Source organism: Montipora foliosa, unplaced genomic scaffold, assembly GCF_036669935.1.
Source record: "Montipora foliosa isolate CH-2021 unplaced genomic scaffold, ASM3666993v2 scaffold_425, whole genome shotgun sequence".
Taxonomy (NCBI): domain Eukaryota; kingdom Metazoa; phylum Cnidaria; class Anthozoa; order Scleractinia; family Acroporidae; genus Montipora; species Montipora foliosa.
Window position 1 is genome coordinate 1,407,501 of NW_027179729.1, and position 17,235 is coordinate 1,424,735.

At 39.5% G+C, this 17,235-nt stretch overlaps 1 protein-coding gene across 1 annotated transcript in view; it reads right to left on the reverse strand.

The window, feature by feature from the left end:
• LOC137988729 (tyrosine kinase receptor Cad96Ca-like) overlaps positions 1 to 16,886 on the reverse strand; it is a 48,075-nt gene extending 31,189 nt beyond the window's left edge. Inside the window, exons 1-5 of the mRNA XM_068834701.1 lie at positions 16,721 to 16,886; positions 12,885 to 13,001; positions 3,804 to 3,988; positions 2,913 to 3,032; positions 2,739 to 2,815 (exon numbers count right to left, since the gene is read on the reverse strand). Coding sequence (XP_068690802.1) covers positions 2,739 to 2,815; positions 2,913 to 3,032; positions 3,804 to 3,988; positions 12,885 to 13,001; positions 16,721 to 16,886 — 665 coding nt within the window. The remainder of the gene's footprint in view (positions 1 to 2,738; positions 2,816 to 2,912; positions 3,033 to 3,803; positions 3,989 to 12,884; positions 13,002 to 16,720) is intronic.
• Between the last annotated feature and the right edge of the window lie 349 nt (positions 16,887 to 17,235).

The window sequence follows — 17,235 nt, forward strand, 5'->3', positions numbered from 1 at the left end:
ATATAATATGCTTTAGTAACATACATCTAAAGATGCCTTGCAATCTTTGTATGCCTTGTGTATATATCTCTAACAGTCTCTATTTTGCCCAATTACAAAATAAAAAATAAAAAAACTGCAGATGAGCTCCCAAGTTGACTGAAGCCAAATCTTATTTAAAATTAGTAAAGTAATGTTTTTTCCTACAACTGTAATTGGACAAGTTGAATATGGAGTCCTAGGCCTGGTTGTTAAAACGTTGGATATCGCTATTCAATGGATAAATCACTGTACATTGCATTATCCACTGGATAGAGATTGGTCCGTTGGATAGCACTATCCAGCCTTTGAATAACCGAGGCCTGTTCTTTATTAAGTATATAACATTCAGACACCAAACTATACCATTTGGTGGCTGTATGATACTACTACTAATAAATATAGTCATCATCATATGCTATTTACTATAGCTGCATAAATATTTGTCAGAATAACAAATTAGTGAAAAACAAAACTAATGTAAATAAACAATAATGAATAGATGAGAAAATGTAATTGTAGTATAAACACAGGTAGGATATTTCACTTTACTTTTTTTTTAAATTCAATAACACTATGTTTTAATTAGACAGGTGAACATAATAGGTATCACATGACATGGCATGAATTGTTATCACTAACTCCAGAATTAAAAAAAAAAAGGTTTTTACAGTCTGTGTCAATGTCCTTCAAACAAAGAACTAGTATTAAAGAACGGGGAAGCTGACGAATTACAACTCAAATGAGGAAATGTTTATGACACAATCAATTTTACTAAAGCAGAATGAAATTTCTTTCTCCTTTAAAGTTATAAGACTCATCTTTAAGTCTTCCAATTGGCCTATTCTCTCCACTTCACTGATGGTTTCCCTTGGAATCCTGCCCAATTGTTTGGTTTCACTGCCAGAAACTCAACGAAAACACCAATTGCCTTTTCGTTCCCTCGGGATAAATCCATTTTAATCTCTTGCAAATAGAGATTGATGCCTTTACGCAAAGGCAGCAGTTACTGTATTTTAGAACCTCCCCCCTTAAACTTGGACAATCCTGTGAGAGACAACTTGATTTTAATATTCTCAGACAAGCAAAACAGCAAAAAATAAATGACCTTATTTTCTCTTTAGGCTTACTTGTGTTCACAGTTGTGCAGAGAGCTAAACCTCATTTAAGTTGATGAACAAAAGTACTTTCCATTATCGGCTTTGTCTCGCAAACCCTTAATTCAGAGTTGTCAGTGATGATGAACATTCTAATTTTACAAAAATGGCCACCGGCTTAGCCGTGTTGTAACGTGTTTTGATGTCATGTACGCCACGTTGAAGCTTCCCACCTAAAACTTCCCAGGACAATGAGTTGAGCGAGAGGGCCCTGGGTAACTTTTAAAAATGGCGAACGAAGTATCAATGCAAAAACCTTTATTCAGTTAAGGGCTAAATGTAACAAGTCTTTATGAATCATGGCTTATGGTTGCCAGCTTGACTACAATTGACTATTAATTGAGAGGGATGTCACGTCAGGATGTCAGGTGGATTCTTGTACCAGGTAACTTTATAATTGAGAAAAATGGACTGCAATCAGTACGTATGTCGAGTATTTAAAGGATTCTAGCCTACATCCCAGACTTGTCAGCTAGAATCTTCATTAGCTTCATCAGATTATAGATGATAATTATGCTGCTGATTTTTCATTATCGTAAACAGCTTCCATGCATTACATTTGCAAAACGTTATTGTAAATAATTAGCTACAGTAGCTTAAAAGAAAAATTATTAACATTCTGTTATTATGTTTTAAAAATTGTATTTCCTTGTCTCGCTTAGAAGTATAAGTAAATTTATTGTCATAAGAAAAGTTTTCGTTGATTCACTGTTTCTACTTTTAGTTAATGTCGCTTACTTTGTGGCCCAAAATACTACATGTAGCAATAAGTCTGGTTTCTCCAGACCCTGTGACCCCATGCTTCTGGAATTTCTGCCATGCTTAGCATTGTAACCTTTTTGTTAGATAACAAGTTAGTGCATGTTCAGGTTGTTCCTGGTAGTTCCATTGACTGTCCATTAAGTACTAAGAAAAACTTCATGAAATCTTAGTGAAATACCCTTATCACAGAGGCTATTTGGAAATTCCAGAAGGATGGGACTTACAAATTACTATTGTTTAAAATTGTTGAAATCCTTCTTTTTTGGTGTCTTTCCTTTGTGGATTAATTATGAAATTACCCTGAGAGTGGGTTGAGGTATTGGGTGCGATCCATCAACCAAAATTTCTGGAAATTTTGGTCCAAAGCTCAATGGAACAGTTCAGTGCAACCGGAAAATTTTCAAAACCTTTTGACGTGGACCACGTTTCCCGGGGGGACCGGTATGAATCTTGGTTGAATGGATCAGACCCATTTAAATTGGTATCCATTTTGCAGTGGTGAGAGTGGGCGAGGGTGTGCGAGATAATGCGAGTTTAGGCGAGTTAAGGCGAGATAAGGAAATTTGAACATAATCTCAAGCTGCGAGTTAGGGCGAGTTAAGGCGAGTTAAGGTTCCAGAGTAGGCCTGTAAGTAAAAATGCATGACCATCGCTAAAGTTTCAAAAGACGATTCGTTTTTGTTAATTTCTCTTATATTATGAAGCACCATTTAGGTCAAAATTACAATCTAATATTCTAAAAAGCATTAAATACAAAATGCTTGTAAAATGACTATTTAAAACATTTGTGCAAGTACATACACATCACTTTTGGTGGAAAGATTTGACGCATCTCCAAAGAGGATCTCTGGTACCGTCCATTTAACCGGCATACAGCCCTAGGAAGACAACAACACATTGGTTACAGGTGAAAAAAGGAAAGTCAAAGAATGGTCAAAGCACTTTGAAATGGAACCTATCAACAACATGACTCACCTTTTTGGCATTGCCATGTCCGTATTTGAAGTTCTGGTACGATAATCCAAAGTCCGTCACCTTGCACACATAGTTCTTATCTAGGAGGACGTTTCGTGCTGCTAGATCACGGTGAATAATCTATGAACATGAAAAAAAAAAAAAAAAAAAGGAAAAGACAATCTGAAGTCGTCATAGGGACGTGGTTCTTCATTGTCTCGGTTTTTGTGGATCTTATTTGCGTCTCGAGACACAGAAAGCAATATAGTGGGAGGTAACCGGTCAATTGCAACGTCCTATAGGCCGACCCTTTTTGTTAAAGTTATGGACGAAAACATATCCCCTGATTTGAGTTCCAACTCAAGAGTCCACTCATAAATGCTAACATTTACATCTAATTCTGCTCCCCACGTAAACATAAACAGTCAATTCAAGTAACCTCAACCAAGAAACCCTAAATGCTGATTGACACAAATCTGAAACTCTTCTTACCGAAGAGTTACAAGCCTGGCGCTAGTAGCAATTATAACAAATCCGCGAGTGGATCCACCACAAAAAAATTCAGGTGTTTCATACCACTGGAAATGGTAAAATTCGACCAGTAAACAGTCTTTACCACAATTGTAGTGTTAAACTAGATTACTACATAGGGTGAAGGTTGCCAAGGATCTGGGAATATGGGAACATGGCGTGCGTGCTTGTATCAAATAAAATGCCTATTTAAACTGCGTCGAATCTGTTTGTATCTCGGCCATCACTACAAGGACTTTTTGCAGAGTTCATTGCTTTTGAAATCTTGAGGCCATTTGTTTGAGATACGACTCCAACCAAATTTGTCTCACACCGATGACAAACATACCTTAAAGAAAAATATTTTTGAACATTTGCTTGATCCTCGTATCACTTACTTACCCCTCTTGATGCCAGGAACCCCATCGCCGTAGCAATCTGTTTTGAAAATGAGACCAGGTCGTATGTACGCAACTGCGCTACCTCTCCTTCTCCGTGATAATATTTGTCAGCAATTCCACGGCTTTTTCTCAGATAGCCCAGTAGATCTCCACAGGGCAAGTATTCCATGATCAAAATTGGGTGTACTGTGTGAGAGAGATGGTCGTTCAACGTTATGCACTTTTTTACCGTAAGCTCGGTCTCATAACCAGAAAGCAATAATAATAATAATAATAATAATAAGTATTATTATTATTATTATTATTATTATTATTATTATTATTATAATTATAATTATAATTATAATTATAATTATAATTATAATTATTATTGTTATTACCCAGACAGAACAAGGTTCTTGGTCCTTCAGAGCTCAATATTTTTCGGTTGTTTACACTTTAGCAAACACACAAAACTTAGATGAGGGGCCTCCCCACCGCTTCCTTCCTCGAGGAAAGCAGATGTTCAGCTTCCCTGAAACAAGAGCTTAGTAAGAGATTGAAGCCAAATTTAGGGCACTGAACGGGCTCTGAAAATGATCTGGATAAGCCCTCTGATGGTGATGACTAATGCTCGGAGGTTTCGCCTGTGCTCATTGGTTGCCTTGCAAACTACTTAGGAGAGTCCCCTGGGTCAATTTTTGACAACTTAGCAGAGGAGTTCTCGGCAACTGAAAAAACAGGTGCGCCACTTAACGCCAAGCTGGCCACTATGCTAGAAGACTTTATCAAAGGCGATCTCCTTAAAACAAAGCTAAAGGGGCTGGTGGAAAAATACCTAAGACCAGAAAATTGTTAATTGCTAGTCTCCTCTAAAGCGAACAGAGCTATTTGTAATCGGTTGTCTCCAAGTAGGGATGATCTCTGCTTCCAAACATTGTTTTTGTCATTCAAGTGTGCCAACCACAGAAACAAAAGACCCTTTGTGACAGCCAATGAGCCTCTGGTTGGCATATTAATCACAATAGGTGACGTCAACGTTATATTCGCTATACCAAATCCTCAGAAAGGGCTCTTCAGAAAGCTCAACAGTTTTTGTTTTCTAATTTTGTGCCACCGTCAATGCCTGTAATAAAGCATCAGGCGAGTTCTAGGATACTCTCTTACATTCCCTTGTTCTAGCGTTGGCAGTAAACCGGGAACTGAATCTTCGTGGCAGAGAATCTCTGAAACCAGACCTGAACGCCCAGTTTGCTTCTTCAGAGGTGGCAAGTCTTATTCTGCAAAGCCTTTAATTTGTTAGGGGAGAAGGGGCTCCTACCACCACCAAGAAGAAGCAAGGCAGTCAACCATGATCTCAGTCCCAAAAGGAGACAAACCGTTAAATTGTAATCCTCAGGTTGGTTATATGAGTAGCATTGATAGTGTTATTAGGTCAGTTGCACCATTGCAAGCTGGCCAATTGCGAATAGCAAAGTTGACTTCCGACTCGTTTATCTTGCAGTGTGCATCTAGCTGTGAACTTGAATTTTATTATCTATCGACACCAGGTTACCCCTCCAAGTCCACGGCATGCAGAATTCCAATTTTTTGTTATTGAGAAAGAAGCTAATGATGCAGGAGGAATTAATGATCTTTGAACGATGTCGGTGGGAAACAGGAGAAATTGTTTCTCCCATAGTCCTATGACCAAAAGAGGAACCTGGGTTTCATAGTGTTATTTTCAATTTGAAGTTTTTAAATCAAGCATTGACCTACTGTAAGTTCAAGATGGTTACTCTAGCATGTACCATAAGGTTGATGAAACCTGGGTGTTTTATGTCCTCTGCAGACCTACCCAATTTCATCAATTCCATTACTATATTGCCTACCTTCAGAAAATATCTGAAGTTTGCACCGAGGGGTCTTCTGTTCCGTTTTTGGGCCCTACCCATGGGACTGACAGGTAGTCCTTGCATCTTTACCAGGGTGTTATACTCATTTTTTTCCACCCTACGCACCCTATACGGACTTAATTTTTTGAGTTATATTGATAATTCTTTTACCTGCAGGATTCTGAGGAGGCCTGCCTTGAGGCTACCTTACATACTGCCCAATTATTTGCGCGCTTGGGTTTTGTGTTTCATCCGACCCAGTCTGTTTTTCACCCTACGCAGTGCCTAGAGTTCTTAGGATTCCTGTAACGATATTAATATATGCTTAATCTTAACGGAGACTGACAAGTTCGTTGTAAACATGCCTCCGTCTGCTGACAGCATTGGTGCTGTTAGAGTGGTGAGTCATCTCAGTGTCCACAGCTTTCCGGGTTATTGACCGTTGTTCCCCAAATATCGCTTTTACAGTAGATGCATCACGCATGGGTCTGGGTACAACAATGCACGAAACACAAACTGAGTATTCTTCAACCGCGCTCCGTGGGACGGGGGACTATGTCCTTACTCGCGTCAGTGTCCATTTTGCGCATCAGGAACATGTCTTACAACGTGACTGCTATTTCCCACATCAGTGGCATCGGGGATGCAGGAACAAGGAATGCGATACAATTGCTAAGGAAATTTGATTATAGGCCCTTCTAGAAGCATAGTCAGCGTTTCTGCTGCGCGTCAATCGGTGCGGTTTAAATTTACTGCAGATTCTCATTGCGCCGTTTTGAAGATGGGATCATAGTGGGAACTGAATCGCGGTATTTACTTGTATATATATGGGATTTTGTTGTTCCCCAGATTGACCTGTTTGCAAGTAGAAACAACCATCAAACTAGTGCCTATGGTGCCTGGAAGCCATACACGAATGCATCATATGTGGATGCTTTCCCTGTGAATTGGTCAGTAACAGCTCACTAACAATTACATTTTCTCATGGGGATGTTCACCCTCTGAGCCCAGAACGGCAACCCCTGACATGCAAAGTGTCAGGCAATAGTTCATTAAGGGTAACATTCCGGGCGAGGTTGCCAATCTGCTCATGTCCTCTTGAATATTTAGCGGCAGCAAAGCAGTAAGATGTTTACATCCGCAAATTAATGGTGTGCATCTGGGCTACCAGAGAAAACTGATCCACTACAGACGAGTGTGAACAACGTGTTAATGCCTCCACGCCTTTCATATTAAGCGAATGTCATACTCGAGGATTAATACGGCTTGCTCAGCACTCGCAAGCTGTTTAAGGGGATTGAATTCCCTGGTTGTCACTACGCTGTGACTGACCATCCGTTTAAAAGTGGGCTACCTGTAGGGTGTGTTCAACTGTTGCAAGCTTACTTCTCGATATCAGGTAACATGGGATCTGATGTCGTCCTGAAGTACATAGGACTATTGTATCCTCTGAGCAAGCTCTGTCTCGGAAGAACTGACCCTTAAACCGCTAGTTTTAACATATGGGAGGCGGTGCCAAACGCTGTCATTTTCTGAGGATCGATGCTATGGAGAAAACTCCTGATTATTATCTATGTTCTACATACAGAATCATAGCAAGCAGGACAGACCTGGGGAAAACCCTCCTGTCATTTTTTGTTGTGAAGAACTCTAAAGTACCCTAAAGAACCACTTACTCTACTCTAGAACGCTCTCTTGGAAAAACCCAGCTTGTTTTGTGACCATGGCAAAGACCGTCTTCTCCTTTCATATGTCATGCCTTATCGGCAGATTGGTACGAACGCAAATGGGCGATGAATTAAAGCTGTTATGGAAGCAAGTGGAATAGATACAGCAAGGTTTAATGCTCACAGCGCCAAATCAGCAGCTATATCGAGAGCAGGCAGGTGAATCCCACTGATGAAATCCTAAAAGACATCGAATGATCTCGAAAATCTGCTTTTCAGAAGTTCTATAAGCAACCCGTTATTGCTAGAAACAGCTTTGCTGGAGCTGTGCCAGGTCGATAAGTTGGTTTTGTGGATTGGAATCGTTGTGTTCACGTTTATTGCTGTAAAATATCATGTTAACCGGAAGTGACGTCATCGGGTTTTTGGTAGAATTAGACAATTAAACGAGCCTTACCTGTAACGTGAAGTTTGATTGTGATTCTGCCATTTCCCCGATGACTCTGTGAGGGTTAAAATGCCTTCCCTCACACTTTTTCTACTTGCAGCCCCTTGTTCTTCCATTTTCCTCTGTATTCATTTGTATCTTGATAACCGTGTCCACAACCTTTGAAAGTCTGATTATCCACGGCGGCACGAGTGCATCTCATGTTAACCCTCACCGAATCACCAGGGATTTGGCAGATTCGCAATCAAACTTCACCTTACAGGTAAGGATCGTTTAATTTTCTAATTTTAAAAGAAAACAAGCACACCCTCAGTGAGCGAACTGGAAAGGAAAAAAAAAAGCCATTTCAGAGTCAACTGTCAATAGCCAGCGAATAGGAATCACGCTAAAATTAGAAACCATCAGTAAAACTTTATCAGTTCAAGGTTTAAAAAAAAAAATTTAACTAATGTACTTTATTCCACGTTGTTTCTTAAAACGAGATCATTCAAAATTTTGATGTATTTCGTTGAAACATGCCAGCCAAAAGAGTACAGATAATTGATATTGAGTTTCATTCCTGAATAAAGGAAAAACCGATAAACCCACTTTTCAAAAATACGCATCCACTTTAAGTAACGCATCCGCAAAAATAACAAACCCTTTAGTGCCCAAAGGAAGAATTTGCAATTGTCCAGTAACTTTGAGTGAGCTATTACTTGTATTCTTTTTTGTCGTTGTCGCTCTCTTTCAGTCTCCTTTCGTTTCTATTCTAGTCATAGGTCCGCCAGAAATCATGCAAGCTTATCACAGCTTCTAAAGATATGCCAAAAATTGCGATACAGAGAAAAACGCAGCTCTAAACAAATTAAAAATAAACACTCAGCTTTAAGTTTATATCCCTCCGATGCTTGACTTGAACAATATGTAACAGGGATTGTTGCAAGAATCTGTAGGATGGTGAAGACGTTTGGCACTTTTCAAAGTACTGACATTCTTTTCAAGGATGTCTTTTGCCTTTTCTTTCTTCTCTGTCCATATTGTTTGCCACAATTCGAACTTGGCAGGCAGCCCAACAACATTCGGAAGATCTTGTGCATATTGATGACAAAACACTTGAATCTGAGCTTTCCAGGTTGATGGAGTTTTCAACAAAACAGATGGTACAATAGAAAAGACCTTTAAAATACACATAGGCTTCTGGAGGAAATCTTGATTGAACTTGCTGCAAGGAATGATCCAGACAAAACTTGCGAAATGTTGATCCGATCGTATGCTTCTGGAGTTGATGCAGGACAGTTGCTACAAAAAAATTGGCTCTGGTCAGTTCTTGGTCTGCTAGGTCAAATACTAACTTTCTCTGAAAGTTGTACTGCCTCTTCAAACAACCGATGATGATGACCCTCAATGTTTATCTGCATGTCTTTAAGAGCTTTCTGTAGAGTTGCAATTTCCTGCTCAGCCTTAAGAATGTCCATTTCTTTATTTTGCAGCTTAACAGTGGCAGGTCTTGTTAAATTAAGAATATACTCAACAATAACAAGCGTCACAATAAATCCAAAAGTGACAGCGTTGAGTAAAGACCCGTGCATCGTCCCGTATCTTGGGATTCCAAGTACCATCTACAATTATCCATGGTCAACTCCAAGGTCACGAAGTGAATTAATTATTAACTCCTTGATTGTGTTACCGGTGGTTTCTTCAACAGTAAGGCGGAAACCAACAAACTCCTCTCGAATATTCTTTGAAGAGTCGGCATAGCGGAGAAAAAGGGTCAGGTTTTCTCTGTTGGAAACGTCAGCCATTCTGCGATGACTTTTGAAGAAATATATTTCCCCTCAGTCTGGATAATCTCGTTCTGTACCGTTTTGGAGCGGTACGTGGCATTTCTTGGCGCATTCTGGAGATGTTCCTTAAGTTTTACATCACCACTGTCTATACGAAACTCCAAAAGGGCTTGAACGTTTCCTTGGAGATTGCTTGTTATTTCGTTTCCCCCTCGACGGAATATTCTTTTTACCACAAAATATTACAGTTTTCACAATCTATTTAATTTTCTCTTGATTTTCATCGATCTGTGCTTGCATCAACCGGTTTAACTGCTGATCAATGGGGGTGGTTTGAGTTCTCATTGCAGCCAAGAAATGCTGCATTGCCATGACAGAAAATTTGTGAATTTCTGACTTTCCGCTCGAACGGCTGTCGAACCGAAAATGTAAGCGGGATCGAAACAGTTTGTCTAGTTTGACACCATTTTTGCCACACTCCATTCCAAAACAGACACAAGGCAAACAAAACGCGCCATCCAACTACTTGGAATAAACAGGGCAAGAGTATCTCACGAGCCTTCCTGTCGAAACTCTCGCTGCTTTGCTGACGTTTCTGTCGACAAGGGGAACTCGAACAGTAAAGCTGGCTTCCACACGCTTTCAATAAACGGAACCTTTTCTGCGTCGGTAAACGAGGCAATGACTCTGTACATGGTACCGATATCAAAGGGTGAACAATCTTCCTTTCGACAAACAAGCTCACTTGAAAGTAGCGAAGCCATGACACGTCATTCAGATCGAGTAGTTCAGGACTAGTGCACAGAACCGCAGCAGCCACAATTATGCTCAGCCAATGAAAGAGAAATTTGACTAGTGCACAAGGAACAATACAAAATTTGCGCTAGTGCACATACATTGAGCTGAGATCTTCGGAGGGGGAGGGGGAAGGATGAGGATTGGACTCAGAACTCAAGGCGATGGTCCGTTGGAGGCTGGCAAAAATGCAGTGCGGTTGGAATTAACAAATTCTGTATTATAATTAAACACCTGGGACGAATTGGTATCTTGCTGTTGAGACTTTCTGGCATGGTTTTCCTAGTTTTTTAAATTTTTTAACAATATTGACTAGTTTCTGAAAACAAGTTGCACTGGTCTGTATCCAACCCTGCTGATATGTAAAATCCGATTGAAACTAGCGAAAAATGCAGAAAGAAAACATTTTCGAAACCGTTTCCCACCTGAACTCGTAAAGCGTTGAGTGTGTAAAAACTATAGTTCACGTAGTAAGGCAGTGTAGCGGCGTCGAACAAAAGAAAGCCCTCGAAAAATGAAGCCTCGTCTATGTTAATGTGAGTTAACCTGGGTTGAACCTGCAATCCAACTTAAAACCAGTACCTGGTCAGCGGTCAACTTAAAAAAAGGTGACCTCGATAAGCTCTAAGCTTGAGCCCGCGAAATGGTCACGGGCCTGGTCAGGGGATACCTTGTTTTGACAGGTGTCAGTTGATCATAACATGGGTGTCCAATATCAAAGATGTGTGGTGCAAACTAGCGTTATACGAGTCACATAGGCCGCATACATTGATGGGTAGACGTACGTACGGACGTACAGACTGTCGATGACGTCATGGCTGTAAAATCAAAATTTTTGGCATCCATGGGTTACCATATTTTCTTAACTATAAACCTCGGCACGCGCAGAGCTCCGCTAATAGTAGAATGATTGCAAAAATGATGAACAAAAACTTCTCCATTCTTAAGATTTAGATTTACCTGTGACACTCAAGAAGTTTGGGGACTTTCAAGAAACGGTATCGAGGGACCTGTTTCATGATTTTCGGGCATGTGGCACGAACCATAAATCTCTAATATATATTTAAACTAAAGTTTTGAGGGATGAAACTTTGCAATTATGTTGCCGGATCATGGTGTTATCATTGGCTTCTTCGGAACAGAATGTTACCGGGTTTTTTGAGAAATCAGTCCTAGGTTTTAACCAAAGAAACATTCTAACGCGAGAGCCTGGAATTCTCAACCATTTAGTAGCATATGGCAAATATATTAATCACGTCGCAGATTGTTATGCGGTTGTATACAAAACATAGACGCCAGGACCTTATACACTTTTCTGGACCTGGCCCATGAACCTAGACCAGGCACTAACACTGGGGAACACCAATCATTTTGTATACTCAATGCGTCACTATAACTGTTGTGCTTAGTGAGTATAGTTTTACTAAGTCGAATTTAGGTCAATTCAGTCAAAGCATCTCTCATAGTATGACTGTTGTCTTGTGGTTGAATGTAGCTTTCCTATCCTTTAAAAAAAGTCCAAAACCCCGTTACGTTCCTTGTTTTACTTCTCAATACGTCTTGAGCATTACGTCACGAAAGCACTACTCAAAACATCGTCATCCTCGCATGGTGTTGTCATTCTCTATTCTCAATCTAGAGTCTGCATTTATTTATAAATAAATATCCTAGTCTCTTTCATATTTTTTCGCTGAGCAGAGTGACAGGATTCAAAGCTCTTCTGGGAAGCTTAGGCGTTATGGTTCCAGCTATTAGAAACATGGTTAGCTTAGCGCTAACTTGTGTTCAGCACCATGACAACCAATAGACTTAATAGAACTCAACGAAATGTTAGCGCTTATCGCACTCTAAGAATCTTGGCCATACGGAATAAAAATTTCTAAGTGAGCAGTAATATCGTGCGCAACTTCGGAAAGCGCTATCCTCTCTTAATGGGGCAATCTTCTACAGAGTCTTTCCTGCCTTACTAATGCCCTGGGAGTTATATTGTGAACACAATTGTGGTGCATTAACTTGGTTCACAGAGTTGGTCCATACACTGGTTTCAAGGGGGGGTCCAAGGATCAGGTCCACAGGGCTGACATGGACCTTGGCGGTATGTTTTGAATACATCCTTGTTATCAACATTCTAATTTTCCAGTGGTTGGCACACTATAAAAAGGTTACTAGCTAAGTCACTGCAAGCGTACTAATATCATCAAATTCTTGGTGATGTAGTCTGGAATACCAAAATGATTTAGCTTTGTTTGTCAGGAGACCCAATCCATGGCTGCAGAATATAGCACAGTTTTCGTGGGTTGATATTTAAGGCTAGCACTACTTGTAAAATATCAATAATCGTTCATTACTAGTTTTTAAAAACCGTGGTTTTATCCATTCTGGCGAAACCTGATATCTGGGAAGAAAGAAAATGTGAATAAAATGAAAAAAAAAAAAACCGTGGTATTATCCATTCTGGCGAAACCTGATATCTGGGAAGAAAGAAAATGTGAATAACATGAAAAAAAAAAATAATAATAATAATCCTAAAACCACAAACAAACGGCGTCTTACTCTGGGTGGTAACAGCGCCAATGAACTGTGCGACATTTGGCACGGGGCTGTCAGCAAGGACTTTTCCTAACCCGATTTCTCTCATCAACGCCTTTCGCCCTTCCTCCCCTGAAGTTGCTGCAATCACAAATTAGATCAAAAGACACTCAAAAAGAAAGTTCTTAAGATAGGTACACCTTAATATTAAACTAGTTTGAAAACAAATTCATCCAGGTTAAAATGGCCCAAACTATTCTATTATCAACTGTCTAAAAAAGGCTATTTTCTTTTTCGGGGATGTAACAAAAAATGGGGCGTAGATTTTAGGGGGGCTCAATTTAAAGAGAAAGCAATAAAAATAAACGAGATCATTCTTTTAACCCTTCGCTTCTCTGCTCTTTCTTACCTCTTCTATCTCTTCCTCTGTTGCTCCTTACAATCTTTACCACTTACCTTACCCCTCTTTCCATGCCACTCCTGATATACGCACCTTGCACCATCGTAAGTCTGTGATTCGTGTCCTCTGACATTACCGCTATGCTATCGGGTTAACAACTAAATTTCCGTTGTACGCGTTTTTAAGCTATTTCCAAGCCTCCGCGGTAACTACAATCATTCAAGTGCGTAAGCAAAACGATGTGAGACTAAATAATAAATATAGCTTATCATTCCTTATGGTTACCGATGGAACTGCCAGCGACTATGTTTGTGTGAACTCTGAGTACTTTTTGGAAGTCTTGAACGAGCTTAAACAGTCCACAAAACAATATTATTTATAGTTGACGACTTTTATGAAGAAGTTAAAGGATGACAAAAGAGCGCAAATGCTCAGATCTCTCTGGTCCAACAAAAGTGAAAATTGCTTGCAAGAAATGGGCTCTTGATCGTCGACAGTGACAACAAAGATGTCGTTCCGAAAAAGCAATTACATAGAACATCTCAAAAGCACATTCAGCAACATGTCACCATGAGAGAGACCAAACAGATAAATGTCTACAAATAGCCTAACAGTGGAATTTTCATAGTAATTCACAATTATTTCCGTGAGCAAATAGATTGCATTGATTTTTAATCTCTCGCTATTCTACGGAGCATAACTGTCTTCTTTGCCTTAAAGATCATTACTCAAAGTATTCGCGGGCTATTTCCTCTCAGACATATAGTAACATCAGAAATTGCCAGAACCCTAGAACGTCTATTTTAGCATGGATGCTGGGATTTCCGACAAAGTTTCAATCTGACAATGGAAAAGGAGTTAAGTTACGATGATGATATTAATTAAAGTTACTTGAGCAGTAACGAAAGGAAAGCCTAAAAAAACTCAGGCTTTCCTTTCGTTACTGCTCAAGCAATGATCAGCATCTTAACCTGACTCTCTCAGCAATTCAAATAAATACAGCTCTCAGAAAATAATTTTTGAGTAAAGTGGTGACTGACTTTGCCACAAACACAGGATTAAACATGTTCGCGGTGAACCAAGAAACGCATTGATAGACTCGGGCTCTAGTGGAACAGGCGATCTTTTGCAGTTTAATTAAAGAAAAATATTACAGGAAAAAGTGGACAAATCACAAAGAGAATATAACAAAAAAAAAAAAAAAAAAAAAAGGAAAGAAAGAAGGGAGGCCCAAAAAGGAGAACTTCGAACTTCAGGATTATATGGGGCTGATTAGGCCATTTCTGAGTTCATCTCTTCCTCCTCCTCAAGGCAAATCTAAGTGCGAAGTTCTTGTTATGAAAATTAGCTTTCATTGATATTTTAAGTAGAACTAATTACCATGACAAACATTTCGCACTTACGGGGTATTTACATGAGACCGGGACGAACTCAGATCGACATGAACTTGTACCGGTATGAATGTTTGCATGAAACCCGGACGAGATGTTTGGTGGCTCAATTCGAGATGAAACGATACGTTTTTTTAATAAATATATGGCTGACCTAAAAGCAGTACAGGCTTGAAATTTCTGGACCTGGTCTGAGATTTGCTGCGAGACTGGTACGAACTCAGACCACTTTGAACAGGAGACAGACTTGATCTCGGAAATGGCCTGTTAATTAGGAAAAAGGAAATTACCAGGAGACGTCTCTTCATCCAAACGTTCTACTTGCTCAATTAAAAAGAACTCATGGCTTGAATAAGACTATGCCAAAATAATCGAAAAGGTTGAATTTATCACTATCATGCTAACCATTTAAAATCAGTGCTTATACCTAATTTCAAAGGCGTTAATAATTCATGAGGCTAACAGGCTATCAAACATCGCTAAAATGTCACGTGTATGAACCTTCATACCTGGTAATCTATGATCATTCTGAAAAGCCCAGTGGCTGCTTTGATTTGAGTTTCAGGGAAGTGTGGGGCTGAATGTGCAAACAATGCAATAATCGCTTATTCTCAAACGAAACGATCTTTATATAAAGATCAGTGGTAATCTTTATGAGATAGTCTTAATCATTTTCATCGACATTTCAGCCATTACAAACTTCTGGGCAAATACTTTTACCCATCCTCCTTCCAAAGTGCTTGAACAAATTTTGTTAACCAAAAAATTGAACCACTCTGTTCGAATCCATATTTTGGAATTTGTCCCTTTCCACGTCGAACCCTGCTTCTTCGTTTGCTGCTTGTTTGTTTACCCCTACGCATTTTGCCATTGTGCAAAAAATATTACGCCCACCGCACACAGTCAGGAACGAGTTGAGCGAACTGCCTCGCGAGGCGGTTTGTCTGGCCGTTTCCTCACGCGTGTGGGATTATTTTGGTGAGAAATTCGCCTTGCAAGGCCGTGAGGATAAAATCAAACATGTTTGATATTTTTGGCCTCTCGAGGCAAATTTCGGCTATCGTGAGAATCGAGCTGAGCTCGATCAATCAAGCATCCAATAAATTACATGGCATTCTCACTTGACTTCAGTGGTTCAAGGTGGCGGCGGAGGAAGAAACTCCGACTCCACCGATGCCACGCGAAAATGCCATGTATTAATGCGAGTAAAATAACTCTTAGGCCCATTTTGAAGGTTTCATTTCACATGTGTCGAATATGATGCAAATGAGCGAAAACAATAGAATTTTCTCATTTGCGTTAGACTCGGCAGATGTGAAATGCGACCTTTAATTAAAACAGGCCTTACATTTTATTGATCGCTTATCCAACCCCCTCAAGGCATTTAGTTTGATAATTTTTAGTTGATAAATCTAAACTTAGTTTGTTAATTTCCATAAAGGGTATCACCATCACATTAATATAACCCTAGACTACTACTAATCATGTTGGGGAACCTGTGCGTCAGGACAGCGGTCTGAACACAAAGTAAATTTGAACAAGCCTGGTTTCCTGTGGGACATATTTTTTAAAAGATTCCAAGATCTTAAAAGAACTGGCTGCCAGCTCGTGAGAATCTATCCCGGGCACCATTCGTTTTTTCACATTGAGGGCGACCAGCTCCTTAATAAAAATCCTGTAGTAAATTATCTCAAAGCTATTGGCAAAGAACATCATCTCAAAATATCCTTAATGTTGATCATTGGAAACATTCAGATTTATTCCAACTATTGTTGCAAATAAAATGCATGCTCAGTGCATGCTCGCCTCCAATGTTTAGACTAACATGAACTGCATTTTCATTTAGAAGAATTGTAAAAAGCTTAATGCACTTATTAGACATTCTCCGGAACCCTACGTTTTCAGCATTTAACGTTGTTTTGCATATTATGACAAAATTACAAATAAAACATGGACAAGCAGAGCATGTTGAGACGTCACTGTATTTGTTGCTTTGGCCTCACAAGGTATCATAAATCAATCTCACATGGTCTGCAGTCTCATTAATGAGTAATTGTGAAGTAACTCACGTGTGAAGCACTTTGCTGCAACAAAACGTATGCCTGGTTTCCCATTTTCACGACTCAAAGTTGCTCTCCAAACTGTTCCAAATGCCCCTGAGCCGATGACCTCTTCAAGTCTTATTCGGTCACGAGATATCTCCCATTTATCCGCTACAACATCCATCGACTTCATCTCATGACTTTTTTCAAAATCTGTTGATCTTAAATCCAGAAAATCAAATTATTTTTCATGTATTATTCAATTGTGGGTTAATTGCTCGTCACTAAACTATGGCATGAAATTAAAGCGTACATACACTTCTTACACACACTGCTGACATGTCATTGATCTGATCACTAGATCCTACATATTGAACGATAAAAGAAATGAAACTAATTCCCCTGAGATAATAACAACGGAAGGTTAGAGAAACGATAATTATTGCATTAGTCGTTCAAGTAGAATTGGGAGATCGTTGATCAAAACCATGTTTAAACTGTAAGTAAGACCTGGACTTGACCAAAGCTCGGTGATGCAATTC